The sequence below is a fragment of the Bufo bufo genome, chromosome 2 (assembly GCF_905171765.1).
Source record: "Bufo bufo chromosome 2, aBufBuf1.1, whole genome shotgun sequence".
NCBI lineage: Eukaryota > Metazoa > Chordata > Amphibia > Anura > Bufonidae > Bufo > Bufo bufo.
Genome location: NC_053390.1, coordinates 744,572,422 through 744,596,018, shown reverse-complemented (window position 1 = coordinate 744,596,018; position 23,597 = coordinate 744,572,422). Strand labels below are relative to the sequence as shown.

General features: G+C 42.0%; 1 protein-coding gene across 1 annotated transcript; it reads left to right on the top strand.

Annotated features, from left to right (window-relative positions):
- Positions 1 to 9,562: 9,562 nt before the first annotated feature.
- On the top strand, positions 9,563 to 12,956 carry LOC120991045. The gene is made up of 2 exons (XM_040419937.1): positions 9,563 to 9,905; positions 12,463 to 12,956. The coding sequence occupies exons 1-2, from the start codon at positions 9,620 to 9,622 to the stop codon at positions 12,954 to 12,956; spliced, it is 780 nt and encodes a 259-aa protein (XP_040275871.1). The 5' UTR covers positions 9,563 to 9,619.
- Positions 12,957 to 23,597: the final 10,641 nt, after the last annotated feature.

The window sequence follows — 23,597 nt, the reverse complement described above, 5'->3', positions numbered from 1 at the left end:
TTCAGGTCAGTCTCTTCGAAGTGAATCAGAGGGAGGTTTTTTGCAACAGCAGAGGCCAGGTACAAATGTGGCCAGACAGGGCCCACTACTGGAGGACGAGGAGGACGAGGATGAGGAGGAGGTGGAGGAGGATGAGGATGAAGCAGGTTCACAGCGGGCTGGCACCCAACGCAGCTCGGGCCCATCACTGGTGCGTGGCTGGGGGGAAACGCAGGACGATGACGATACGCCTCCCACAGAAGACAGCTTGTCCTTACCTCTGGGCAGCCTGGCACACATGAGCGACTACATGCTGCAGTGCCTGCGCAACGACAGCAGAGTTGCCCACATTTTAACGTGTGCGGACTACTGGGTTGCCACCCTGCTGGATCCACGGTACAAAGACAATGTGCCCACCTTACTTCATGCACTGGAGCGTGATAGTAAGATGCGCGAGTACAAGCGCACGTTGGTAGACACACTACTGAGAGCATTCCCAAATGTCACAGGGGAACAAGTGGAAGCCCAAGGCGAAGGCAGAGGAGGAGCAAGAGGTCGCCAACGCAGCTGTGTCACGGCCAGCTCTTCTGAGGGCAGGGTTAGCATGGCAGAGATGTGGAAAAGTTTTGTCACCACGCCACAGCTAACTGCACCACCACCTGATATGGAACGTGTTAGCAGGAGGCAACATTTCAATAAGATGGTGGAACAGTACCTGTGCACACCCCTCCACGTACTGACTGATGGTTCGGCTCCATTCAACTTCAGGGTCTCCAAATTTTCCACGTGGCCAGAGCTAGCCTTTTATGCCTTGGAGGAGCTGGCCTGCCCGGCGGCCAGCGTTTTGTCTGAACGTGTATTCAGCACGGCAGGGGGCGTCATTACAGACAAACGCAGCCGCCTGTCTACAGCCAATGTGGACAAGCTGACGTTCATAAAAAGGAACCAGGCACTGATCCCACAGGACCTGTCCATCCCTTGTGCAGAGGCATGGATGGAGCCCACAGGACCTGTCCATCGCTTGTGCAGATTAGACATTAACTACCTCCCCTTAACAATATATAATTGTATTCCAGGGCACTTCCTCATTCAATCCTATTTTTATTTTCATTTTACCATTATATTGCGGGGCAACCCAAAGTTGAATGAACCTCTCCTCTGTCTGGGTGCCGGGGTCTAAATATGTGACAGTGGCCTGTTCCAGTGGTGGGTGACGTGAAGCCTGATTCTCTGGTATGACATGAAGACTGATTCTGTGCTGACATGAAGCTAGATTCTCTGTTACGGGACCTCTCTCCTCTGCCTGGGTGCCGGGGCCTAAATATGTGACAGTGGCCTGTTCCAGTGGTGGGTGACGTGAAGCCTGATTCTCTGCTATGACATGAAGACTGATTCTGTGCTGACATGAAGCCAGATTCTCTGTTACGGGACCTCTCTCCTCTGCCTGGGTGCCGGGGCCTAAATATGTGACAGTGGCCTGTTCCAGTGGTGGGTGACGTGAAGCCTGATTCTCTGCTATAACATGAAGACTGATTCTGTGCTGACATGAAGTCAGATTCTCTGTTACGGGACCTCTCTCCTCTGCCTGGGTGCCTGGGCCTAAATATGTGACAGTGGCCTGTTCCAGTGGTGGGTGACGTGAAGCCTGATTCTCTGCTATGACATGAAGACTGATTCTGTGCTGACATGAAGCCAGATTCTCTGTTACGGGTTCTCTCTCCTCTGCCTGGGTGCCGGGGCCTAAATATGTGACAGTGGCCTGTTCCAGTGGTGGGTGACGTGAAGCCTGATTCTCTGCTATAACATGAAGACTGATTCTGTGCTGACATGAAGCCAGATTCTCTGTTACGGGACCTCTCTCCTCTGCCTGGGTGCCGGGGCCTAAATATGTGACAGTGGCCTGTTCCAGTGGTGGGGGACGTGAAGCCTGATTCTCTGCTATGACATGAAGACTGATTCTGTGCTGACATGAAGCCAGATTCTCTGTTACGGGACCTCTCTCCTCTGCCTGGGTGCCGGGGCCTAAATATGTGACAGTGGCCTGTTCCAGTGGTGGGTGACGTGAAGCCTGATTCTCTGCTATAACATGAAGACTGATTCTGTGCTGACATGAAGCCAGATTCTCTGTTACGGGACCTCTCTCCTCTGCCTGGGTGCCGGGGCCTAAATATGTGACACTGGCCTGTTCCAGTAGTGGGTGACGTGAAGCCTGATTCTCTGCTATGACATGAAGACTGATTCTGTGCTGACATGAAGCCAGATTCTCTGCTATGGCATTAAGAGACTGATTCTCTGCTGACGTGAAGCCAGATTCTCTGCTATGGGACCTCTGTCCAATTGATATTGGTTAATTTTTATTTATTTTATTTTTATTTTTATTCATTTCCCTATCCACATTTGTTTTGCAGGGGATTTACCTACATGTTGCTGCCTTTTGCAGCCCTCTAGCTCTTTCCTGGGCTGTCTTACAGCCTTTTTAGTGCCGAAAAGTTCGGGTCCCCATTGACTTCAATGGGGTTCGGGTTCGGGATGAAGTTCGGGTCGGGTTCAGATCCCGAACCCGAACATTTCCGGGAAGTTCGGCCGAACTTCTCGAACTCGAACATCCAGGTGTTCGCTCAACTCTACTAAAGATTAAAGAGTAACTAAACCTTTATATAAACGTTTAATATGTTCTCCCTAATGCCCGAATAAAACTATCTCTAATATACTTTATTAATGAATTTTCTTTTTTTACTATACTTTTTCCGACATAAAGCTCACCATTCCCTGATGCGCTTAAAACTCTGTTCTCTGTACACCGCTGACAGCTCAGAGTACGGAGTACATTTTAAGAATGGGCAGCAGCAGTGCTATGAGTACAGGCAGGAGCACATATTGCTGCTTCTGCCCATGCTCCCTGGACGATTACTAAATCTTGGCATAGCGCATGGGTACTCTGTACCCATGTACTATGCCAGGATTAGCCCGAGCGAGCTCCTGCTTCTGTCTGCTCCACTAAGCTAAGAGAACTGCATGTCTGTTTCGGATGACAGATGAACACAAACCTTTTCAGGTTCATTTTGGATGAATCCAGTAAAACGGCGCAAGGTGCCATTTTTCTGCACATGTCGGCAGGAAAAAGCACTAGGGAGGAAGAAGAAGGGTGTGGGTGCAGACAACTAAAAGCCAGGACCAGGCCAAGAATGGGCACATTCCTTTCCAGGAGCAATGTGTGAACAGACGCCACTTCAAGCTAAGCCACAAGTGGATGCACAGCATTTGAAGAGGTTTCTAGCTTGGTATACATGGTGGATTTTAACAGCATCAAAGTCAGCCGTGTGCATGTTCTTTAGACAGATTTGTGGCGCAGACACTTTAGTAAATCTGGGCCAGTTTGTGTAAATCTAGTGTTATCCTTTTTTTTAATCTTTTTTATTTTCTTTATAGAATCTACTTCTTGTTTTGTCAAAAATGCATTGCGTGCATAAGACCTAATGTAATTCAAAAGGAGGGTTGATGTAGATGCAGTACCCCAGAACAGGGTCACTGCTAAAAGTTTGATTGTTCCCATCCTCCTCTCGATCCTCCTGGGCTGCCGTTGCACAGATACCAAAACAACACCTGCCCCAGTATTGTTAGTTTATCTCGTACATCTTCAGTACATTTACATACTAGTAGATATTTGCTTGGCAGTAGCAGTCCTGCTGATAAGTTGTACCTTTAGAAGAATTGTTGGTTTGCTTCCCATTTGAAGATAAACATGCTTTCCATTGTGCAAGATCTGCTTATCAACAGTATGGTCTAACAACATACATACCAAACAGACAGACATATCAAAATGTAGGCTTTGCATCTGAACAAGAGCCCTACATGCAATAGGGGCCATCACCATACAGTTAATTGGTCTTCCTACTGTCTAATAGATTGCATGTATTAAAGATTGCATGGACCGAAAACCGCAGCGCTCAGAGGTATTTGTCCAGGCAATCCTTGGCATATTTGCCGGGTTGCGGCCGGATCTCTGGTGATCCCCATTATAGTAAATTGGGCCGGCGGGCATTCAGGCAGCAATGCTGGATCCATAGAGCTCTTAACACTAGTGTGAAACTAGCCTTATTCTTGACAAATCATATTTATATGACAATGTATATGACTGCATCACCTCCAGCAGGTTGTGCTTTTGTTCTGCCATGTTTGGGGGCAGTTTCATGTACCTCTGTAACAGTAATTATGTTGCAATTTTGGACATGGAGTGCCAGATTTCATTTCATATTTCTATGTAGTCAGCACATTTGCCCAACTATCTTTTCAGATTAGAACTTGGGTTCCTTTCACTAAGACCATAACTAGCACCACCGCTGATTGGTGATATACCAATTTAATCAGCGTTCATTAAGTGATCTCTGATTAATCCAATGGGTGGGATATTCTATACACCCTTTTGTTAAAGGGGTATTCCCATCTTCACTTTTTATACCTATACTTGTTGAGCGCGACGTTCACTTCCTGGATTCTTCTCCCGGCCGGGCCGCGCTTGCGCAGAAGACTGAAGATTGACTGAAGACTGAAGATTTTCTCGCGTTCAGGACATTGCACGGCCCGGCCGGGAGAAAATCTTCAGTCTTCTGCGCAAGCGCGGCCCAGCGGGATTCGACAGGAGAGGTGGCCGTAACCAGGGGAGACGAAAGACAACGATCAGGTAAGAGGGAACTTATTTTCTCAAAAATGGTGGGAATTGGGTAATTAAATGTATTTAATAAAATTATCACAGTCAAATCATTAACAGATTTAACAGTGATCATTGTGATGGGATAACCCCTTTAATCTTTAAAAGAAACCCCCAGCCCTTTTTTGGGTAACACACTGCCTTCTATCCAGCGGATCTTACTCTATAATTATTTTACTATACTAATTTGCGATGGCATATTTGCTTTAAACTTTTTTGCTTTGCTACCAATTGATTATTTTATTTGTTTATTATCTATTGTATTGTAATTGTATTATTTTATTGACATATCTGCTTATTTGGGGGAATAGGAGCATTTTGCAAAAAAAAAGCTGCTTTCCTTCGGGAACTCTTTTGGACATCCGTATGAAGTTAAAGTCGGTCTTTTTGTATTTTAAAGGGTTTCTATCACTTTGTATGACATAATTAGCTGTCAGACACTAGCGATCTGCTAGTGTCTGCTCTGGCCAACCATCCTACTATAATCGCTTGTGGGGCAGCGGTTTTGCTAAAAAAACGAACTTTAATAAATATGCTAATGAGCCTCTAGGTGCTATGTGGGCGTCATTAGCACCTAGAGGCTCCGTCTACCTTCATAAACAGTCGCCGCCCAGCGCGTCCCTCCAGCCCGCCCATGTCCTGCTGAATGCGATCCTCCGTGTGACGCAGCGGACGAATTCTCGCGCATGCGCCGTGCGCGGCTGTATTCGGCGCATGCGCATTTAATGTCTGCTCCCAGCTCAGACGTCTCAAATGTGCCGAATACAGCCGCGCACGGCGCATGCGCGAGAATTCGTCCGCTAGCTCAGACATCTCAAATGGGCCGAATACAGCCGCGCACGGCGCATGCGCGAGAATTCGTCCGTTGCGTCACACGGAGGATCGCATTCAGCAGGACATGGGCGGGCTGGAGGGATGCGCTGGGCGGCGACTGTTTATGAAGGTAGACGGAGCCTCTAGGTGCTAATGACGCCCACATAGCACCTAGAGGCTCATTAGCATATTTATTAAAGTTTGTTTTTAGCAAAACCGCTGCCCCACAAGCGATTATAGTAGGATGGTTGGCCAGAGCAGACACTAGCAGATCGCTAGTGTCTGACAGCTAATTATGTGATACAAAGTGATAGAAACCCTTTAAATGCATTTTAAATTTTTTTGTAATGTATTTGTACCTAATAAAGTGGATTGTGCTTATGTTGTGTATATATTGTGTTATGGAGGTGCTGCCTTTTATTACGTTTGTGCTTTTGAAAATACAGTCAGTGGCATAGCTATCGGGGGTGCAGAGGTGGCAGTCTCTACCGGGCCCAGGAGCCTGAGGAGGCCCCAAAGACCCTTGTGCCACAGAAGCCACCATAAATATAGAAAATCCATGCTGGGAGGGCTCTGTTATAGATTTTGCACAGGGGCCCATAATTTTTAAGTTACACCTCTGGCTGCGGGGAATGGGGGGTCAATTTTGCATGGGGTAGGTTGTTTAAATTTTTGCTTCAGGCAACAGGGCTAGTGCTGAACTCTTGCACTAGGGCCCATGAGCCTTTAGCTACGCCCCTGAATACAGTGCAATTGTTTGGTAGACGTTGGTATGCAGTACAGGATCAATTGGGTAGTGCTGACATAAACTATACGGACCTTTGAAATTAGCCAATGTCAGCACATCCCTTGATTAAAAGCAGCAAGTACTTGACAAATGAACACTCAGCTGGCCAACAGCCCATATAAATGGGCCCTTACACTTTATATCTAACCTGCCCTTAGGTTATTAGCCAAATGTGTATAGGTATTCTTTTACCTCAGCTGCATTGAAAAGAGTGGACAACTACACTTTTTTAGTACAACCATATGTAAAATTTTCCCACAGAATGAAGTGCCCAAACTCAGAGTGAACATAGTCATACAAGATGCCATGCATGCTTCTATTATACAAGAGAGTTCTTGGCGTCACAAGTTCCACTTCTGCTAATAGCCCTGGGTTTTCTGAGCTGCTGTAATTAATAGGTCTCTACATTTACCTGGTAACTGCAATGTATCTGGTAATTTATCCTGACTACACGCTAATCACTCTCTATTCAAAGCTTTTAACATAGCATTACTTTTCTGCTGGATGTAAGTTCCCATTCACTGTTCAAAGCTAATTCTGTTTGTTAACATGAGAACAGTTTATAAGGGGGCAGTGAAGCTCTCCCAGTTGACTTTTGTTTTATGTAAGATTTTAGGTTAAGCCGTAGGGATATGTGCTAATGGATATATAGAGAGACCATAATCCTTTGTGTTGACTACTTCTGATTACCTTAATAAATGCTGAAGTTAAACTCATATCCTTGACAGAGGCTTAAACTATCATCCTGAAACGCTAAGTACATCAAATAGCATAAAATACAACAGTAAGATGTCTCTATGGCTAATGTAACAGAAATTAGGCACCAATGCATAAAATATCGTGTTCAACCATTGAGCTTCAAGAATTTTTAATTCTGAATCTGAAATGTATCTTTTTTATTACAGAATAATTAAAGTGTAACTGCCATTTATGTATTTATTTTTTCTAATGTCTAGGGACAGTTACATAGTTAATACGGTTGAAAAAAGACATAAGTCCATCAAGTTCAACCAAGGAATAGGTGGGAACGCAAATCCCAGAAGGAAGTGAGACTCAGATTTCTACACATTTTCATAAGAATTCATCTAAACCTTTTTTAAAACTGTCCACTGTTCCTACTGTGACCACGTCCTGAGGAAGTCTATTCCACAGATTCATAGTTATTACAGTAAAGAAGCGTTGATCCTTCTGGAGACTGAACTTCTTTTCCAGTTGGAGGCAGTGCCCCCTTGTCTTTTGAGCACATTTTACATGGAACAGTTTTTCATCGTATTTTTTGTATGACCCATTTATATATTTGTATAGGTTAATCATGTCCCCCCTTAGACATCTCTTCTCAAGACTAAAGATCAGATCAGAATTTCTTTTCTAATATACTTTATTTATTGATTTTGTTTACATTTCTATGTGAAAACTTGATTTAAACTTTCCCCTTAGTAGCACTCTCTGAATTAACTATGCTAAAGAATATCTTCACAGTACAGTGCAGCGCTAGGCTAATTTTTTTGCCCTTTATACCTATACTTTATCTAGTGGGAACATCTGGATATATATATTTCTCTCTATAGGTCTCCTGATGAACATCACAATTAAGCAGAAACACATCGGGACCCATGTGATCCAGACCCCCTACTACTTAAGCAGGTGGACAAAAATATTCTCTACTCTCAGCATCAGTTGTAGGGTTCTGCTGTAGGCAGCTGGTAGAAACATTTCATGGGAACTAAGGGTGGTCAACCCGCCCACTTGGACAACCAGAGTAGATCAGGGTATGTAGGGATAATTAGGAGCAGTCTTTTGATCCTACCCTGATCCTCCATTGATTTTTTGTTGAATAAAAGCGCTAGAAATCAACAGACTGGGTAAGATCTCTTCATTTTGCATATTTGAGCACTGGTTATTAATACATCACTTGAGTTATTTTTAATTTTTAAATTATGTAATAAAACTTAAGTTTTAATTTGAGATTGTCCTTCCAGTGGTGGCATTCATCTGGTTAGTTTCTTTGGGTCCACTGTACAGTCACATGTAAATATCACCTAACCTTCCTCAACAAATCCCTAAAATCTGTGCCAACACACATTTTTTTCAGTAGGAGCCCACTACCTAGCCTGTGTCTCAGACTGTTCTGTGTCTCAGTCTGTTCTGCAGACCCTATTAGCATTCTGCTGACTGACTCTAGCCTTGGACTAGGGCTTTCTTATCTAAGCATGCGAATAAGGAGCACATGCTTACACAGCAGCAGGCAGCAGTAAGATGGGAGACCCAACATGAATGTTCAGAAGGCCGATCACTGGTGAAGGAGGATACTGTCCAGGCTCTCTCTGTACCTAGAAATCATCTCAGCCAGCCGAGGCATTTATAATAATAAACTGGATATTTTGTTAAATAATCTAGTCAGATTTTCAAATGGACACATAGGTGGCATGAGATGCTGTCTGTATGTAGTGCTGTCAGTCTATTGTGCCATTTGCCACCTGTGCCCACTGGGAGATTTACCTACTTCCCTGTAGGCCAATCTGAGCCTGGGCTTTAAAGTGTTTGAGCCATCAGGACCTCCTCTATCCATAAAAGGGGGTTTCATTGCCAAATGATTGACTATTCACTGGAGGGTGAAATCCAATACTACATCTAATTCTCAGTAGCTGCCATAGTGACAGTCTCCATGTGCTAGAGAAACCAAATCTATGGCCATGCCTCTGCATAGATTTGCACTATCATTTATGCTAGTTTACTGTATAAACTACAATAAATCCATCAGACCCCTTTCACTAAGCCCCGTCCATTTTTTTTAGCAAAAAAAACATAATAAAACTCAAAAAGTCACAACATATTTTCAAAAATGCTGTGTGCGTCTTTTTGAAGTGACTTTTCTGGTGCAAAGATCATAATAAATTCCCCTACTGTTTTCCCTTAAAAAATTGAAATCTTCCTGGTAGCAAAAACATAAGTAAATCCATGATGTTTCCGCCAATATATTTCATACTTTGAGATCAAATAGAGATGAAGCTGTCAGCTGAAAGAGGAATTTGAGCTAGAGAATTGCATTAGTAAATAGCTTAGACAAAGCTCATGTCAATGACTGAAGTGATTTACTGTAGTAGTGGACAATCCACTTCCTTATCTGTAATCTCTGTGTACGGTGCTGCCTCTGCCACTCCTTGCAGTGTCTATAGTAACTTGCTGCCTTCAGTGACTTAAAGACTAGGAGTTAAGAGAAAGACTACTCACTGTGACAGGCAGAACAGCGGACAGAAAAACACTACTTCAATTTCACTGCAACCTGATTAGAACCGGCTGGTGACAGAATAGTAGAATTTCCCAGTAGAAAGATGGACTTGCCATCGAGTGATCAAACTAATGCTAAGGATGATAATCTGACAGTGATTCTGGCACAGATTCAGCAGTACAATGACAACGTGAAGGATGTACTGGAGGGACTGCATCCCCAAAATAATCAAGATATAAAAGAACTCATGTGTCCATTAGTTTCATTAATTTGTGATCTTCGCAAAACTTTGTGTGCAAAACTGAGTGGAACAACAGAGACATTGAAGACCATGCTTCATACATTAAAGGGACTTCAGGAGAAATTTAAGGATCTAAACATAACAAATGGTAAGATAATTTCATATATATATATATATATTCCGTTTATTGAGATAGAGTCGGGGCTGCTTTTTCCCTTAATCAACAGTAAAGACATTTAGTGGGGAGTTAAACCATTGGGACACCTTAATGTTTCCTTATGGGGGATGAAGAACCATATTGGTATTCTTGTGATCAGTTTGTGTCTTTTCCCACATACAGAAGCATCATAGTAAAAATAAATGGCAACCATTGCAATTGTAAGAAAGTTTAAAGTATACCAAAACTTTAGAATAACTTTATTCAGAATTACTCTAAATGGAATTAAATGAATTTTTCTAATATACTTGATCAAATTTTTTCAGACTTTTCATGTGAAATGGACATCTTTCGAGCTTTGTAATCTTTTCACTTGTACTTGTACTGTCAGTGGTGTACGGGGGGTACTGATTCCACTGGGGCCACAGGAGTGATGTACAGGCAGGAGTATGGATTGCTGCCTGTGCCAGCTGTGCTTGGCTGAAGCCAGGCATACTGTAGATGTGCTATGCCAGGCTTTAGATAAGCGGGAACAGGTAGGAGCAGTGATGTGCTATAGAGAGCTCCTGCCTGCGGCCACTCGGTCAGCTACACAAGGCTTTAGGCAGTAGTTCTGTATAGCACATTAGTAGTCCTGCCTGTGCCCTCTCCCCTAAAGTCTGGCATAGAATATCTGTGCAATGTGTGCTCCTGCCTATACATTGCTCCTGCGACCCCACTGGAATCCATACATCCATACACCACTGATATGAATGTCTATTCCAGAAACCCTGAAGAAAATTACAAATAGTACATTAGAATAATTCATTTTAAGCCATTCAGAGTACTTCTGAATAAAGTTATTTATACTTAGCCAAGCGTACATGTATTCTCAGAACGACTAGCAAAATAAGGCACTGCCAGACACATCAGGCAGCTTATCTCGCATGACAACAAATTGATTTGTTTTAGGGAATCTTGTGGAACAGGTGCAGACCCATTCATTTCAATGGGGCCACAAAAGATGCAGACAGCATATTATGTGCAGTCTACATCTGTAGTTCCGTTCCATGGCACTGTAAAAATAATGTAATTTCTATCACAGTGCCGGCCATGTGCGGTCCGCAAAATGTGGAACGCACACGGCCATTATCCGTGTTTTGTGGATCCGCAATCTGCAGACTGCAAAACACTTACGGTCATGTGAATGTAGCCTTATTGAGGTCACACTGCTTGATCCCTCCTTGAGACATCTTTCATTGAATCACCCTCATACACATTAGATGGTGGACCATTCCCATTGAAATCAGCAGGTTCAGCCAACATTCACCTAATGTAAATACCCATCTTTAGTTCACTAATAAGGCATAGCTAAACCAACAGACAGTTTCCTACAAACAATAGACTCTGACTGACGATAAATAGAGGGTTCTTATCTGTCCAGTTATTTCCATAGGAACATATATATTCCATGACACATATGACAGGGGATCAAAACGCCGATCTTGATAATCTCTCCCTAGTTCATAAAAAATAAAATTAAACCATACTCAATCATTTAGCTCCTCAGATACCGTGGTCAATAGTGGCTGTGGTGTTTGAGTATTTAGAAAGCAGAAGGGGTAGCATAATTCATGTAGCGGCATCTGTAAATATCTGAACTCTTAAGGTATTATGTGGAAGATGGGGCACAGTCCTAGTCATAAATTAGGCACATCCTCTGGCAGTCCGTGTGCCTAAACTGAAATCTACGACAACTCTGAACTGCTGTACATTTCTGGCCATATTTGCACCAGAAAACTGGTATAAATGAAAATAAATTTGTCTCGGCTGTTGACCATGCCCCTTTCCCGCCATTATGTTGCCCCCTTTTGGAAAAATGGTGAGGGCAGTGTAAAAAGAGGCCCTTACAACTTATTTTTCAAAAATCACACACAGCTTAAAACTTTTTAAAGCCAATTTTCTGGTGCAAAGGAGAGGATAACTCTCCCCCTTTGTGTTATATGTCCAGCATGGTAAAAGCCATAGCGTAAAAAAAGAATCACAATGCCAGAATAGCTGTTTATTGGTCAGCTCACCTGCGCATAAAATAAAATTATAAAAAGTGATCAAAATGTTGTGTATATATACCAGAATGGAAGTCAACTGGAGCAGCACTGCAGTGGGGAGTTCAATCCACTACAAAGTTGATGGAGATTCCTTTGAAGTCCCAATACAATAACTGGTGAATCATTAAGGGAAAGATAATAGGATAAATATAAACCACATTCCACAATCGTGTTATGTATTTAGTGGCCGAGAACCTATGAGTAGCTAGCTATTACTCCTGCAGTTGGGTGGCTGGAAGTTATCCACAAAGCTAAAGTTGGGTTGGGTATAGGGGGCCTTAGTGAATGCTGGCATCATTAAGTCCACAGATGTCCACAAAAAATGAAAATACAAGACTTTCTTTGAACCTCCTTTAACAGGTATTAGTCTTATTGGTGAGCATAGTAAAGGTAACTAAGGATTGGTAAAGTACCACCAAACGAAAATGTTATTTATCTCTGCCCAATTTTTTCACATGCAGATTACATCAATTATCTTATTATGGTCAATCAAATACTTGAAGATACAGAAAGAAACCTGAAGCGAAGTGAAGAACATTTGGAAAACATTGACATACAATTGAAACATTTTGCCAATGAAGATCACAAGACTGAGGCTGCAGTAGAAATTGCTCATGAAGAATCTGCTGAACTTAAGGTAAATACAAATCAGGAAGAAGAATTAGCAACAAATGTACAAAGGGATGAATCTGACAACTCTATAATAAGCCAACAGAATGACAACAATGATGAAACCAATGATCCAGAAAGCATGGACCAAAATATTGTGACAGTAACCAAGAAAGAAGGTCATCTACAACATGTAAACATGATCTGTGACCAAGAAATAAATCCACAAGCAATGCAAAGGGAGGGGAATGTAAATGGTCAATCCGATTCAAAGATCTCAATTAATAGGACAAGCCATTCAGCTGATCATTTATTGGATTTTGGAGCCAGCACCTATGAAGAGTAAGTAGTTTCTCAGTATTGTCATTTGGATGCATTTATTTTCTAAATACAAATAGTACATTGACCCAAATATTAAGGAAGTGTTGTAATTCTACAAAGAAATTTGTACAAAGGTAAGGTAGATGAAGACAGAAAGAAGCACTAAAAAGACAGCTATAAGGAAAAAAAATGATGTAAAAAACAAATGAAGGCAGCAAAGTTGGGGACAGAGATTTATTGCCAAAGAGAGTAATACAAAACCCTAAAGTGTTCTTCAATTATATAAATAGTAAAAATATTAAACAAAAAGTATTACCTAAATATAGAGCATATAAGTAACGCGGCACTCACCATTAGTCGTATAAAAATCCTTTATTCGTCTAAACAGACATATACATGTGTGACAGGGGCGGACAAACTTTCCTGTAGTCAAAGGCGACGGCCCTTATGCGCAGTTGTGCTTCTTCTGGCCACTGACGTAATCATGTCCCACAGGTGATCATTTTATGTGCCGCTCTGCACCATTATCATGGTAATCAAATACACTGCTCAAAAAAATAAAGGGAACACAAAAATAACACATCCTAGATCTGAATTAATTAAATATTCTTCTGAAATACTTTGTTCTTTACATAGTTGAATGTGCTGACAACAAAATCACAAAAAAAAAAATGGAAATCCAATTTTTCAACGCATGGAGGTCTGGATTTGGAGTCACACTCAAAATTAAAGTGGAAAAACACACTACAGGCTGATCCAACTTTGATGTAATGTCCTTAAAACAAGTCAAAATGAGGCTCAGTAGTGTGTGTGGCCTCCACGTGCCTGTATGACCTCCCTACAACGCCTGTGCATGCTCCTGATGAGGTGGCGGACGGTCTCCTGAGGGATCTCCTCCCAGACCTGGACTAAAGCATCTGCCAACTCCTGGACAGTCTGTGGTGCAACGTGATGTTGGTGGATAGAGCGAGACATGAGGTCCCAGATGTGCTCAATTGGATTCAGGTCTGGGGAACGGGCGGGCCAGTCCATAGCATCAATGCCTTCGTCTTGCAGGAACTGCTGACACACTCCAGCCACATGAGGTCTAGCATTGTCTTACATTAGGAGGAACCCAGGGCCAACCGCACCAGCATATGGTCTCACAAGGGGTCTGAGGATCTCATCTCGGTACCTAATGACAGTCAGGCTACCTCTGGCGAGCACATGAAGGGCTGTGCGGCCCTCCAAAGAAATGCCACCCCACACCATTACTGACCCAATGCCAAACCAGTCATGCTGGAGGATGTTGCAGGCAGCAGAACGTTCTCCACGGCGTCTCCAGACTCTGTCACGTCTGTCACATGTGCTCAGTGTGAACCTGCTTTCATCTGTGAAGAGCACAGGGCACCAGTGGCGAATTTGCCAATCTTGGTGTTCTCTGGCAAATGCCAAACGTCCTGCACGGTGTTGGGCTGTAAGCACAACCCCCACCTGTGGACGTCGGGCCCTCATATCACCCTCATGGAGTCTGTTTCTGACCGTTTGAGCAGACACATGCACATTTGTGGCCTGCTGGAGGTCATTTTGCAGGGCTCTGGGAGTGCTCCTCCTGTTCCTCCTTACACAAAGGCGGAGGTAGCTGTCCTGCTGCTGGGTTGTTGCCCTCCTACGGCCTCCTCCACGTCTTCTGATGTACTGGCCTGTCTCCTGGTAGCGCCTCCATGCTCTTGACACTACGCTGACAGACACAGCAAACCTTCTTGCCACAGCTCACATTGATGTGCCTTCCTGGATAAGCAAGCTGCACTACCTGAGCCACTTGTGTGGGTTGTAGACTCCGTCTCATGCTACCACTAGAGTGAAAGCACCGCCAGCATTCAAAAGTGACCAAAACATCAGCCAGGAAGCATAGGAACTGAGAAGTGGTCTGTGGTCACCACCTGCAGAACCACTCCTTTATTGGAGGTGTCTTGCTAATTGCCTATAATTTCCACCTGTTGTCTATCCCATTTGCACAACAGCATGTGAAATTGATTGTCACTCAGTGTTGCTTCCTAAGTGGACAGTTTGATTTCACAGAAGTGTGATTGACTTGGAGTTACATTGTGTTGTTTAAGTGTTCCCTTTATTTTTTTGAGCAGTGTAATATACAGATTTATCGCAATGCAGCATGTGTATTAACATATGTGTATCTTGCATTTAAAAACAAACAACAGTAATCAAATAAGCGCTACCCTAGATGTTCATTATTTTTTGAGGAAAACACTAAGGTCATTCTTATCATTTAAAGGGAACCTGTCACAGGGATTTTGTGTATAGAGCTGAGAACATGGGCTGCTAGATGGCCGCTAGCATATCCACAATACCCAGTCCCCAAAGCTCTGTGTGCTTTTATTGTGTAAAAAAAAAACGATTTGGTACATATGCAAATTAACCTGAGATGATTCAGAGTTTGAAAATATGACTCTTCTCTGGTCACACAAGTAAGATATGACTCTTTTATGTTAATTTGCATAAAAGGCAGAAGTACAAAAATGCATAATACTTATTGAATTTGTCTGCATATGAAATTAAAAGTGTAATTTATATGTTTAGGGTAGCACAATGAACATTTAGAAATGCTCAGTGAGGGTAGCATAGTAGAGGTGACAGGTTCCCTTTAAGCCCAATGGACCTAAGGCTTTTTTTAGGATAATCTATCTAGCCTCTATTTGTAACAGCAGGCGGTACCTGTCACCACCTTGTGGAAGGAGGGGGTTCAATACCTGAAAAACTCAGACAGTTTATGTCTCCCCCATGCACTTCCCTTACGTGATTTATCAATCTTGGACATCCCTTTACCAGATTTTATCGAGGTCAAACGTTCTCTGAACCTTTCATATGTGTATCTAATGGTTTTGCCCACATAAAAAACGTCTGCATTGACACATTGCCAGATATACAATGTATGTACTTCTACAAGTTATGGAGCTATCAACTTTATGGTATATACCCCCGAAAAGCATACCTACATAAGGTACAGTTTCCACATTTAAAATTACCTTTTGGTCTCCTATGTTGTAGCCAATTTGTGTTCTTTTTTTCTACAAATCTACTCCTCACCAGCAAATCTTTTATGGTGTGACTTCTTCTGAATGTTATTATCGGTCTATTTTTAGTGAACTCTTCTAAGCTACTATCCCTTTTCAAAAAATCCCAATTACAGTGGGTTCACACTTGCATTATGGAGTTCGTTATGGCTTTCCAGTATAACAGGGTTATAACGGAACATAGCGGAATCCATAAGACAGAAGGGCGGATCCGTTTTGACAGGACGTTGTTTTCCGTCTTGCATAACGGGAACCAGACGGATCCGTTTTGATTCCCATAGACTTGTATTAGGATGGAGCAAAACAGAATGTCTCTTAACCCCTTTAGGACAAAACCATATTTCACCATAAGGACCAGGCCATTTATTGCAAATCTGACCAGTGTCACTTTATGTGGTGATAACTTTAAAATGCTTTGACTTATCCAGGCCATTCTGAGATTGTTTTATTTGTCACATATTGTACTTCATGACACTGGTAAAATGGAGTAAAAAAACTTCATTTTTATTTAGAAAAAAATACGAAATTTGCCAAAAATTTGAAAAAATTAGCAAATTTCCAAGTTTCAATTTCTCTACTTCTATAATACATAGTAATACCTACAAAAATAGAAGCAAATCTTGAAATTTTTCAGAAACTTTCAAAAACCCACTTCTCAAGGACCAGTTCAGATCTGAAGTCACTTTGTGAGGCTTACATAATAGAAAACACCCAAAAATTAAGGTATTCAAAACTGATTTTACAAACTTTGTTAACCCTTTAGGTGTTCCACAAGAATTAATGGAAAATAGAGATACAATTTCAAAATTTCACTTTTTTGGCAGATTTTTCCATTTTATTAATTTTTTTCCAGTTACAAAACACTCAATATTTATGGCCCTGATTCTGTAGTTTACAGAAACACCCCATATGTGGTCGTAAACCGCTGTACGGGCACACGGCAGGGCGCAGAAGGAAAGGAATGCCATACGGTTTTTGGAAGGCAGATTTTGCTGGACTGGTTTTTTGACACCATGTCCCATTTGAAGCCCCCCGATGCACCCCTAGAGTAGAAACTCCAAAAAAGTGACCCCATTTTAGAAACTATGGGATAGGGTAGCAGTTTTGTTGGTACTATTCTAGGGTACATATGATTTTTGGTTGCTCTATATTATACTTTTTGTGAGGCAAGGTAACAAGAAATAGCTGTTTTGGCACCGTTTTTATTTTTGGTTATTTACAACATTCATCTGACAGGTTAGATCATGTGGTATTTTTATAGACCAGGTTGTCACGGATGCGGTGATACCTAATATGTATACTTTTTTTTTTTATTTATGTAAGTTTTACACAATGATTTCATTTTTGAAACAAGAAAAAATCATGTTTTAGTTTTTCCAAAGTCTGAGAGCCATAGTTTTTTCAGTTTTTGGGCGATTATCTTAGGTAGGGTCTCATTTTTTGCAGGATAAGATGACGGTTTGATTTACACTATTTTGGGGTGCATATGACTTTTTGATCGCTTGCTATTACACTTTTTGTGATGTAAGGTGACAGAAAATGGTTTATTTAGCACTTTAAAAAAAAAATATTTACGGTGTTCATCTGAGGGGTTAGGTCATGTGAGATTTTTATAGAGCCGGTCTATACGGATGTGGCGATACCTAATATGTATACAATTTTTTTATTTATGTAAGTTTTACACAATAACAGCTTTTTTAAAACAAAAAAAAATTATGTTTTAGTGTCTCCATATTCTGAGCCATAGTTTTTTCATTTTTGGGCGATTGTCTCAGGTAGGGGCTCATTTTTTGCGGGATGAGGTCCCGGTTAGATTGGTACTATTTTGGTGGGCACACGCCTTTTTGATTTCTTGCTGGTGTACTTTTTGTTATGTAAGGTGACAAAAAAATGGTTTATTTAGCACAGTTTTTATTTTTTATTTTTTACGGTGTTCATCTGAGGGGTTAGGTCATGTGATATGTTTATAGAGCCGGTCGATATGGACGTGGTGATATCTAATATGTATACTTTTTTTTTTCCCCTATTTTTTCCCTATTTTTTTTTTTACTTCATTTGGGGAAAATTACGTTTTTGTTTATTTTTACTTGAAACTTTTTAAATTTTTGGGGGGGAAAACTTTTTTTTAAAAACTTTTTTTTTCACTTTATTTTTTGTCCCACATTAGGACTTCAACTTTTGGGGGTCTAATCCTTTACAATGCATTCCAATACTTCTGTATTGGAATGCATTGGCTGTATGAGTAATACAGTGAGTATTACTCATACAGCTACCGGCCTGTGAGATCCAGGGGGCTGGATCTCAGGCTCGTGACCGGAAGGCAGCGCCGTTGCCTCAGGAAGGCATTGAGCTGCCTTCCATGCCATCGGGTCCCCCCTACAGCCCCACGGCGACCCGATGGCATCACCGCCCGCCGCTGCACCATAAAAAGCTGCAAACCGCAGGTCTAAATTGACCTGCGGTTTGCGGCGATCGCCGACACGGGGGGGTCACGGCACTCCCCCCGCACATTTAGCCAAGGTGCCTGCTCAATGATTTGAGCAGGCACCTTGTTCCAATCACCGCCCGCCGCGCGGCGGTGATCGGAAATACATAGGACGTACCAGTACGTCCTGTATCCTTAAGGATCGGGACATTAGGGCGTACCGATATGCCCTATCTCCTAAACAGGTTAAAGGCTTCCGTTTTGCATTCCATCCTATGGATTCCGTTATGTTCCATCATAACCCTGTTATAACGGAAACCCATAACGGACTCCATAACGCTAGTGTGAACCCACCCATACTTTGTATTATTTTACAAATATTTTCTGCCATCGGACTGAATCTAAAGGAAAAGACTAATCTTTTTTGGTCTTCCCTATTATTCCCTTTTCTTTTGTTATTACCCTTTAACAAATCTTGCTGGGAGATTTTACCAGCTTTTTCCATAGCTAATTCAAGTTTTTTTTTTGGGTACCCCCTCTCCAACAGTCTTTCCTTCAGTTCTAAGGCATGTGTTTCGTAACCCATTTTTGTGCTATTTATTCTTGGGGACAGATTTTTTTACACTCATAGGATGAAAACTGTTGTGGTGCAGGTGCAGCAAAGAGTTGGTCACTGTGGGCTTACGATAGCCCTCCGTGACCAACTCATCTCCCCTTACCACGACAGCCACATCCTGAAACTGCAAAGTCTGATTGCCATAATTATAGGTGAACTTCATATTCATATTGTTCTTTTCATTTAAATAGGTTGCAAGCTCAGCACATTGTACCTCATTTCCTGACCACACTACAAAAACATCATCGACATATCTCAAATATGTTTTTATATGACACAAGAATGGATTATCCACTGAAAAAATAAACCTGTCCTCAAACCTTGCCAGATATATATTCGCAAAAGTGCATGACACTGGTGTCCCCATGGCCGTGCCGTGTTTGTGTTTATACCATTGTTCTCCAAATTTAAATACATTATTAGTAAGGATAATATCTAAACCTTCTTCAATAAACTGACAAAACAAATTGCTCTTTCCAGTGTTGCCCAGAACATCCATCACTGCCGTAATCCCTGCTCTGTGCGGTATGCGAGTATAGAGATTTTCTACATCTAGGAAGATCAAACTATACTCCTCCTGCCACTGAAATTACTTCAGTGCCAAAAGGAAGTCATTAGTATCTTTCACATATGCAGGGGCATTTTTTAACACCGGTCTCAGTAACCAGTCAATATATTTAGACAAAGGTTCAGACACCGAGCCGATCCCCGACACTATAGGGCGGCCAGGGGGTCGGCTCGGCGACTTATGTATTTTAAGTAGAAAATACCATGAAGGCTTAGTGGGAAATTGAGGTATTAATTTTTCAGCCTTGCAATTTTAAATAACATCTTTCTTCAAATACTTCTGGACAAGATTTTTCAATTGGTGTTTTATTTCTATTATCGGGTCACTGTGTATACTTTCATAGGTATTTTCATCTCTCAGTTGCCTCAATGATTCTTCAACATAGTACAGTCTAGTCATGCCCCCTTTGTCCGCCAGTTTTACCACCAAATCTTCTTGTGCACGAATCCATTTAAGGGGTTGTCTCTCTTTTTTACTGATATTATCCCGTGCACAGGGATTTAAAAGAAATAAAAGCCCTTAAATATCCATATGCATAGGATAATATAATTGAAAAAGAGAGAGAAGCGATTAAATGGATTTGTGCACAAGATTTGGTGGTAAAACTGTCCGACAAGGGGGGCAATGTGGTCCTCATGACTAGACAGTACTATGTTGAAGAATCATTGAGGCAACTGCGAGATGAAAATACCTATGAAAGTATACACAGTGACCCGAATAATAGAAATACAACACCAATTGAAAACCTTGTCCAGAAGTATGTGAAGAAAAATGTTATTTCAAATCGCAAGGCTGAAAAATTAATACCTCAATTTCCCACTAAGCCTTCATGGTATTTTCTACTTAGGATACATAAGTCGCCGAGGCGACCCCCTGGCCACCCTATAGTGTCGGGGATCGGCTCGGTGACTGAACCTTTGTCTAATTATATTGACTGGTTACTGAGACCGGTGTTAAAAAATGCCCCTGCATATGTGAAAGATACTAATGACTTCCTTTTGGCACTGAAGTAATTTCAGTGGCAGGAGGAGTATAGTTTGATCTCCCTAGATGTAGAAAATCTCTATACTCACATTCCGCACAGAGCAGGGATTACGGCAGTGATGGATGTTCTGGGCAACACTGGAAAGAGCGATTTGTTTTGTCAGTTTATTGAAGGTTTAGAATTTATCCTTACTAATAATGTATTTCAATTTGGAGAACAATGGTATAAACAGAAATACGGCACGGCCATGGAGTCACCAGTGTCATGCACTTAATATATATCTGGCAAGGTTTGAGAACAGGTTTATTTTTTCAGTGGATAATCCATTCTTGTGTCATATAAAAACATATTTGAGATATGTCAATTATGTTTTTGTAGTGTGGTCAGGAAATTAGGTACAATGTGCTGAGTTTGTAACCTATTTAAATGAAATGAATGATATGAATATGAAGTTCACCTATAATTTTGGCAATCAGACTTTGCAGTTTCTGGATGTGGCGTGGTCGTGGTGAGGGGCAATGAGTTGGTCACAAAGGGATATCTTAAGCCCAAAGTGACCAACTCCTTACTGCACCACAACAGTTTTCATCCTATGATTGTAAAAAAAATCTGTCCCCTACGGCCAATTTATTAGGTTAAGAAGAATAAATAGCACAAAAATGTGTTACGAAACACAAGCCTTAGAACTGAAGGAAAGACTGTTGGAGAGGGGGCACCCGAAAAAAAAAAAACTTGAATTAGGTATGGAGAAAGCTTGTAAAATCTCCCAGCAAGATTTGCTAAAGGGGAATAACAAAAGAAAAGGGAATAATAGGGAAGACCAAAAAAGATTTGTCTTTTCCTTTAGATACAGTCCGATGGCAGAAAATATACGTAAAATAATACAAAGTAATCGGGATGTTTTGAAAAGGGATAGTAGCTTAGAAGAGTTCACTAAAAATTTACCGATAATAACATTCAGAAGAAGTCACACCATAAAAGATTTTCTGGTGAGTAGTAGATATGTAGAAAAAAAGAAGAAAAATTGGCTACAACATAGGAGACCAAAAGGAAATTTTAAATGTGGAAACTGTGCCTTCTGTAGGTATAATGCTCAAAATAAAATCCTGCTTTATATACCATACATTTGCTAGCTCCATAACTTGTAGAAGTACACACATTGTATATCTGGTAATGTGTCAATGCAGATGTTTTTATGTGGGCAAAACCATTAGATGCATATATGAAAAGTTCAGAGAACATTTGAACTCGATAAAATCTGGTAGAGGATGTCCAAGATTGATAAATCACATAAGGGAAGCGCATGGGGGAAACATAAACTGTCTGAGTTATTCAGTTATTGAATATGTACCCCAGGGGCAGACACAGACAGCAGAGGGCCCCTGTGCAAAGAATGTGCCTGGGCTCCTCCACCCCCCATGCCAAATTCTCAACCTAACCTATTCCCTCCTAATATTACATACAGCAATCCAAAACATACAAGGTAAGGCTACTTTCACACCCGCGGCACTACGATCCGTCTGGACACAAAACACAGCATGCAGCGGTTTATGTCCCGCTGATTCTCTGCATTTTTGCCAGATTGTGGCCGGATCTCTACCGTACCCCAATTCAGTTAATGGGGCCGGCGGGCATTCCGTCTGCATTCAGCAGTGCCGGATCCAGTAAATTCTGGCAGGCTGTTCTCAACTGGAACAGCCTGCCAGAATCACTAAAGCAGATGTGAAAGTAGCCTAATACAGCGCCACATACCTTGCCCATCCACTGACGCCTTCTTAGATCTTCTCTTTCCTCATCTTCTTCTTTCATACAGACCATCATGATGATTCCTTTCAGCCATCTCTTCTCTCTGCAGAGTTTGACAGACATCTTAGTTTCCTACTTTTCCAAAATCCTCCAACCTTCTGAACACCCCATCCTGTGCCTGCTGTGCCCCCTAATACTATACTGCAGAAACAGATAAACCACCTGAAAATACTAGTACCAGATAGTGCCCCTTCAATAATTATTGGCACACAGTGCCCTAAAAAATAACTGTGCTCAGCAAATAGTGTCCCTGACACTAATAAACATAATGTCTCCCAAAAATAATGATACAAAAAAATGCCCTGTTGTGTGGCAGTAAAAAAAATCCTCTTCTTAGTGCCCCTAGTAGAGCCAATGTCCCTATAGTGCCCTCATAATGTGTGCCAATGCCCCCTACTGTGTGCCCCAAAAAAAACTCTTAGTGCCCCCAGTTGAGCTAATGTACCCATAGGGCCCCATAATTTTGCACCGGTATAAAATATTCCTATATAGTGCCCCCAGTAGATGCCCCCATAGTGCTCCTCCGCATGTTCCATGGTGCCTGACATAATGTGCCAGTATAAAATGCCCCTATAGAGTGCCCCAAGTAGATGCCCCGATAATGTTCCTCTCTCCCCTTCACCATAGTGCCCATATAATGTATGCCAGTATAAAATGCCACTATGGTACTAATCTCCACCCCCATATTGCACATATAGTTTGTGCCACTATAAAACACCCTTTAATAATGCCCCCCAGCAGATGCCCCCATAGTGCTCCTTTCCCCCCACTTCTCCATAGTGCCCCCCCCATGTGTGACAGTATATAATGCCAATATATAGGGCCCCCAGTAGATACCCTCATATGGCTCCTCTTCCCCCCATTGTACCAGTATAATTCTAATATATAGGGCTCCCAGTAGATGCCCCCATAGTGTTCCTCTCCCCCATGTGTGCCAGTAAATAATGCCCCCTTGTAGATGCCCCCATAGTGCTCCATCCTATCTGTGCAAGTAAAGAATGTCCCCTAGTAGATGCCTCCATAAGGCTCCCCCCCCATGTGTGCCATTAAATAATGCCCCCTAGTAGATGCCTCCATAGTGCTCCTCTCCCCCTATGTGTGCCAGTATAATGCCCCCTAGTAGATGCCTCTATAGTGCTCCTCTCCCCATGTGTTCCAGTATAAAGCCCCCTAGTAGATGCCCCCATAGTGCTCC

Bases quoted from the DNA above. Each gene is read 5' to 3' on its own strand.
- LOC120991045 (XM_040419937.1), top strand. From the start codon at position 9,620: ATGGACTTGCCATCGAGTGATCAAACTAATGCTAAGGATGATAATCTG. The intron at 9,906-12,462 runs GTAAGATAATTT...TTTCACATGCAG, and splicing joins GGATCTAAACATAACAAATG to ATTACATCAATTATCTTATT.